The 7,500-nt window shown below is 38.6% G+C and overlaps 1 protein-coding gene across 1 annotated transcript in view; it reads right to left on the bottom strand.

Annotated features, from left to right (window-relative positions):
- LOC143018781 (uncharacterized) overlaps positions 1–7,500 on the bottom strand; it is an 85,565-nt gene that overhangs the window by 1,514 nt on the left and 76,551 nt on the right. The window contains exons 3-5 of the mRNA XM_076174360.1: positions 6,981–7,116; positions 853–989; positions 386–608 (exon numbers count right to left, since the gene is read on the bottom strand). Of these exons, the coding sequence (XP_076030475.1) occupies positions 386–608; positions 853–989; positions 6,981–7,116 (496 nt within the window). The remainder of the gene's footprint in view (positions 1–385; positions 609–852; positions 990–6,980; positions 7,117–7,500) is intronic.

Genomic DNA, 7,500 nt, shown 5'->3' with positions numbered 1-7,500 from the left:
TCAAAGGATTACAAAAGAGGAGCGTGCCGGCAGGAGACCTTTTGGTCCATAAGTAGGTCGAATGCGAAAAATCATAATAATGATGAATAAATAAATAAACAAATAAAAAGTTATAACAGCATAAATAATAACAATAAAAAAGAAATAAATGCATAGGTATAGTTAAATAATAAACAAACAGGAAATAAGTAGATAATAATAATTTGACAGATAGATAATGATAAATGAAAACCAAGCAAATAGTACCAAACAAACAGGTAAATAATAACAAACAAACAAATAACATGGAATAAATGGCAGGCATTACAGCATCTTGCCTAGGTGCTCAATTTCTCTCTTTCCCTCCCCTCTTCCTCCCCGTACAAAGACTGGATCCATGACGGACCTGCTGACGCATTGTAGTGGTTGTAGGCCACGCTGCTGACTGGTTCGAGGAATACGACCCGCTCCTGACGAAGTTCATAGTCGCCGACGGAGGCGCTGCAGGTGAAGGTCAAAGTCATGGAGGTCATGCTCCGCGGGGCAGGCCAGTGCAACCCCAAGGTCGAGGTCACACGCTCCCTGGAGTCCATCACGTCAGGGTACACGCTGACGTGGGCGTCGTTAACCTGGGAGGAGGGGTGGAGGGAGAAAGGAGCGTACCGTATTTATCCACATTGATGAACTGTATTATACGCCTAAAGAGGTGAATATGCGATCAACATCCCACTATATTTGATTCTTTATTCTTGTTTTTTCTAGCCCCATCCTTCTTTTGAAGCAAATGGTCACCTATGGACATGTCTTTTAACCATGATAAATCACTTTAGAGAGTTAGAATACCATATATTGCATGAATTCGTAGGCACTTACCTGATGGTTATTGACGGTCCATTTGAGGGAAGCCCGGGGCTTGGCACTATCCGCGGTGCAATTTAGGGTCACCAGTTCCCCGGCCCGGTACGTGGGAGTGTCCGGCCAAGACGAAATCTCCACTCGTCTCGGTGGCACTGCGATAGGTCGTATAAAGGAGAAAATGAGACAAAAGAACATAAGAATGGAGGAGATTACAAGAGACCATAAGGTCTACACTAGGAACTTACATGTTTATTATCATCTGTGATATATCCATAAGAACATAAGAATGGAGGAGACTACAAGGGACCATAAGGCCTATACTAGGAACTTACATGTTCATTATCACCTGTGATATATCCATAAGAACATAAGAACGGAGGAGACTACAAGAGACCATAAGGCCTACACTAGGAACATACATGTCCATTATCATCTGTGATATATCCATAAAGTTACCTAATCTTCTCTCAAAATAATCAATTGTTCCAGCACCCTACAAAGTCTATTACATTCGTTAATCTCTTTGTTCGTAAACCAGTTCTTGCCTAGTTCCTTCTTAAACCTAAAATTGACCAATCTAAACCCATTACTACGAGTCCTGCCCTGCTGCCTTAATATGATGACCTTGCCTACATCACCCCTGTTAAGCCCATTGACCCATTAACAATCAAAGCAACAAAATTATATTACCGAAGAAAAGACAATTATCCCCTTTGCTAACTAGCAGAGCTGGGCGCGTTACCGAAGGACAGGTAGTGCATTACCGTCAATGCGTTACCGTCAATGCATTACCGTCAATGCGTTACCGATTTTAATTTCCTCTAGAATGATTTTGATAGATGAAAAAAAAAAATGGAGAAGTAGGTTATTTACATCTTACGAATATTCTCATACATGCATACATATACCAAGGCTTTTTCCCCCTTACAAGGGAGGTAGCCAAAAAGGGAAAGGCATAAAAACACTCCCACCCATTTCATCCCTACATACACTCCACACCCCTCCCACCCTCCCTCTCATCTGAGCACCTCCTGCACCCTGCCCACCGCCCTGGGTCAGAAGCAGTGTCGCAGGACACAGCACATCCACAGCAAGGCCGCTTCATTTAATCAGCGACCCCCCCTCTCCGTCCCCCCTTGCATATAAGGAGAGGACGGGGAGAAATCCCTTCGGGCTGCGTCAAAATTTACTCACACATACTACCCCCCCACCCCCCTGCCCATTCCTCCTCATGCAATCACAACATCATCCATATACAACCATTCTCCACTCACCTCTGTCTTCCGTCCTCTCCCTTCCTTCCTCAACAGACATTCCCCTCTTCCCCAAAGCCCCCTTCACCCCATCCATCCACCTCATCCTAGGACGTCCCCTCATGTTCACTCCCTCTACATCTGCCTTCCATACCTCTTTTACTAGTCTTTCTTCACTCATTCTTTCCATGTGTCCAAACCATCCTAATATTCTTTCATCAACCCTATCTCCCAGCTCCTTTTCCACCCCTGTTCTCCTCCTCACCTCCTCATTTCTCACTCTATCTAGCCTAGTAACCCCCACCATACTTCTCAGACACCTCATCTCAAACACATTCAAACTCCTTCTCTCTTCTTCTCTTATGTTCCACGTTTCTGCCCCATACAGTGCTGTTGGCACAATCACTCCTTCGTACAGTCTCCTCTTCGCATCCATTCCCAAATGTCTATTCCTCATTACACTCTTTAATCCACCAAGGCATTTACTCGCTTCTCTCAATCTACATTCTACCTCCACCTTTACTCCACCTTTTCCTGCTACACTTGCACCCAAGTATCTAAAACTATCCACTTCCTCCAGTCGCTCTCCCTTAATGTTCACTTCCAGTCTACTGCCACTTTCACCCCTTGTACATCTCATCACCTTACTTTTACCTACATTTATCTTTAGCTTTCTTCTTTCACATACTCTCCCAAACTCTGCCACCAGCTTCCTCAATCCCTCCTCTGACCCTGCCACAAGCGCAGTGTCGTCCGCAAACAACAGCTGGCTCACCTCCCACTTTTCTCCATTTTCTTTAACCATCTCCAATCCCTGACCCACTACCCTAGCATTCACCTCTCGCACCACCCCATCCATGTATAAGTTGAACAGCCAGGGTGACATAACGCATCCTTGACGAAGTCCCACCTTTACTTCAAACCACTCACTCTCTCCATTTCTAATCCTGACACAAGCTCTACTACTCTCATAAAAACTCTTGACAGCTCCCAGAAGCTTTCCTCCTATCCCATATATCTGCATAACCTCCCACAGTGCCTTTCTGTCTACCCTATCATAAGCCTTTTCCAGATCCATAAAAGCCCAAAAAACATCCTTCCCCTTTCCTATAGCTTTCTCACATATCTGTCTTACCACAAAGATCTGATCTACACAACCTCTACCTGTCCTAAATCCACACTGTTCCTCACCAATTACTCCCTCTGTTCCTCTCCTAATCCTCTCAATTAAGATCCTCCCATAAGCCTTCCCTACTACACTTAACAGGCTAATCCCTCTGAAACTACTACATTCACACTTGTCCCCTTTTCCCTTGTAAAGAGGAACTATACAGGCACTTCTCCAGTCCTCCGGTACTCTACCCTCTCTCCAGCAAACATTAAATAACCTCACCAACCAGTCCACCATCACTGAACCTCCCTTTTTCAGACATTCTGCATGGCATCCATCCAGACCAGGTGCCTTACCTGCTTTCATCATCTTTACAACTGCCTTTACCTCATCCTTCCTTATTTCTCCTCCATTCTCCTCACTCATCACTCTCATTTTCTTCGCATTTCCCACTGCAGCTATCTTCCCTTCCCTATCCTCCTTCACATTTAGCAACTCCCTAAAATATTCTGCCCATCTTCCCCTTACTGCCATCTCTTCCATTATCATCTCTCCATCTGTACCTTTTACCTTTTCTTCTCTATTCTCAATAATATAATACCTAATAACAATACATTAATATTCCCCATTCTAAAATATAAAATAACCAGATCTAGGCATTTGCGTTACTGCGTTACTAACGCACTACCCGTCCGGCGGTATAGTGCCCAGCTCTGTTAACTCGAGTGCGGCAGAGATGATCAAAATAGCCCGGCAGATATTTATCGATACTTCAAGGGAAACTCAAAAGATTAAAAAACCTCTACGACTGGTTTTAGTTTAATATTCGAAGATGGAGTAACGATCGTAGCAATCAGCAGGCCTTGCACATTCCTTGACCCAAATAAATCAGCCCTAATGAAGTCACCGAATGCTCAAGGGCAATCGATATTATCAACTTTGCAGAACCTATCACCAAGAGGAAAACGCCTCTGAAGTTCGTCTCCTCTTTCAGTCGAGACTCAATATCTCACTTCAGAACACACTGAAATCGGAACAAACGACAACAAATCGTCATTCTTCTTTTCTGTACAATATTCGCTGAAAGTCACGAAGTTTTGGCCAATCATCCACTCGAGCAAGTCTCCGTCGACCAGCAAAATCGTCCTTGTGGGATTGGGTGGTGGAAGAAAAAGCAAACATGGTTTAAGAATTAATTTAGTTTAAACGCTGCGAGCAACATGGTCGGTCGTCTTCAGAGACAACTCCCTGAAGAAGAAAATGCTGTTCCCAAAGTTAAAGTAAATTATTTCCAAACCATCATCACTTTCTCTCCCACCACACAATCTCTCATTGGTCTTTGCTTAAAAAAAAAAAAAATAATAATAATAATAATAATAATAATAATAATATTAATAATAATAATGAAATAAAAATAAATAAATAAATAAAATAAGTAGAAAAATAATTAATTAATTAATTAATTAATTAAAAATAATAATAAATAAATATATGAATACATAAATAAATACACAAACAAAATAAATAAGTAAATAGATTATCAAATAAATAAATAGATAAACAAACAAATAAATAAATGAAATGAATAAGTAAATAAATAGAATAAACATCTTTCTCAGAGAACATCCATTGGGATCTTCTTTGAACTCCGATAATGAAAACAAAATGAAAAATACATAAAATAATCTACAACCTTTGCCTACTGACAGGATGCAACAGAGACGAATAAAATACCCCCAGCGGCAGTTTAAACAAGAGAAAACGTATTATTCAATACAGAGATTGAGTTCATGATAATCTGGATCTCCTTATCTACCGAAAAGACGCATAAAGTTGTCTGTCATTATTTACAACGAAAGAAAATCTACATCCAATATGGCGAGAGTTGGACTGCGTTCTTAACTTTCATATCAGCATTCGCCTTTTCGTTTAACAAGATTCCATATATTCTTTTTAAAACTGAATAGATACTACTACCTCTTCCTTTGTCTCGCTTCATTTTCTTTATATACAAAGACCCTGAGCCATTTTCTAATACTAATTATTCTACTTATTTCCAGAACTATTCGTGTAACCTTTATATCTCCTTAGTAAAGGAATTAAACCTTAGTATTTTTATTTCATATACATACTAACCATATTGTTCTTTCAAATCATGATTCCTTTTCTGTTAATAAATGCATTTTTCTATTTTCCGATGCATGAAGGATGCCTCTTTGTTACAATATATATATATTCATATATATATATATATATATATATATATATATATATATATATACATACATATATATTGAACATTTTTAGAAGCTCCGCCATGGGATACGAACCCTGACCCGTGCGTCGTTAATCACGAGGTCAAGAAGCTAGCAACTGTGCTACATGTGATGGTTCAACGATTATCGACCCACGGGTCAGGGTTCGAATCCCATGGCAGAGCTTCTAAAAATGTTCAATCTATCTTTAACATTCCCATACATATATATATATATATATATATATATATATATATATATATATATATATATATATATATATACATATACATGTATGTATATATATATATATATATATATATATATATACATATATATATGTATGTATGTATGTATTAATGTATCTTTCTTAGTCAATTCCTCCTAGCAAATCTATTCTTGTAATGTTTTCAACAGACAAAACCTTTCGTTTCAATCACAGCTGACCTTGCCTGCTTCCATGCTATTTTCTCGTATATTTCTTTTATTTCTACGTAGGCTTCTATGATCTTTAACGACAGGGTCATAGACTTGCATTACACATGTAATTCTGCTAGAAAAACATAGATATAAGAAAACTATCAATGGAGCAAATCTAGTTGACTTCTAAAAATGATCTCTTAAAAATTCTCACAAAATTTCTTTATTCTTGAACTCGTTGGGATGTGTTTATCATTTGAATGATTGTGCATGTATGTTTTTATGATTATAGATAAATACAATATATATAGATGTATGAATAATCGCATATGCAAAAGTATACATATATGAACAAGCATGTGTGTGCACACCCAGACACACATCACACACAGACAGACAGACAGATAGATTGACAGGTGGAGATAGAAGTAGAGTGAGAGAGATAGAGAGATAGAGATAGATAGGTAGATGAATAGAGAGAAGGAGAGAGAGAGAGAGACAGAGAGAGAGAGAGAAACAGACAGAGAGAAGGAGAGAGAGAGAGAGAGAGAGAGAGAGAGAGAGAGAGAGAGAGAAAGAGAGTGAGAGTGAGAGAGAGAGAGAGTGTGTTGTGTACATGCCTGTGATCTATCATCCTTTCAAATCTCTACTTGTTTGTTTGACCTTTGGCTAATATTTGTCAATTTTTGACGCAAAACTATTTCCCATCTAGCCACAAAGGAATCACCACAAAGAATTATCAACAAACCGAAGCATTTCTCCAATACTGCAAAATTCTAAAATACTAACCAATATTTGTCAGAGATAGCAATACAACTTCGTTCATCAAAAGAATGTTATTAGAAATTATTTCTTAGAAAATCTATATTCTCCTCTGTCGAAGTAGCCGTCTAGGATTTTTTTTTTTTTTTTTTTTTTTTTGTCGCAGGCAGGGAGGTTGCTGTTATCGTATCATCTGAAAATTGTATTTGTAAAAAAAATATATCTATAATAATAACGAATAAATAGATCAATCAAATAGGTTTCTATGCCTTTTTGTTTTTTGGCAACCCCCCGTGTAAGGGGGAAAAAGCCTTTGGCATATGTATGTATTATCATACCCACCTATGACATCCATCCGCTTAATCTGAACTGCCGTCCGGAAAGCTGGTGCCTCACCCATCACCTCACACTTGAAATCTCCTGACGTTTTTTCGGAAACGTTTGTCAGCACCACAGTGTCCATCGTCGATTCTGCTTCCTGGAACCAAAACAAACATAACCTCGTTGATGGAAAGATATGACAGAAGAGAGGAGTGTGGGTATACTAGGAGAAAGTAGGGAATATATGTTATAAATTCTATAATTAGTATTTCGTAAAGATTTAGTTGATGAATAGGATAAACGTTCCATAGAAGTGATAGAATGTAGTACATTTTTAGGCTTTGAGATTCACCTGAATAAATATCTGGGCAATATGTTGTCAAGTCTGGTAATTATAATTGGTTATTTGATATTTGATTTGACTATTTCATTTGAATGCTTTTTTTTTTATCTGTGTTTCTTTATTCCCTCCTTACTCATAACTCATTTATTTGTTTTTATTTATTTTCATTTTCTATTTATTTGTATTTATTACTACATC

This window comes from Oratosquilla oratoria, chromosome 35 (assembly GCF_046742065.1).
Source record: "Oratosquilla oratoria isolate Oo_2021 chromosome 35, ASM4674206v1, whole genome shotgun sequence".
Taxonomy (NCBI): Eukaryota; Metazoa; Arthropoda; class Malacostraca; order Stomatopoda; family Squillidae; genus Oratosquilla; species Oratosquilla oratoria.
Note: the sequence above shows the minus strand (reverse complement) of the source record. Positions and strands in the feature narration are given on the sequence as shown.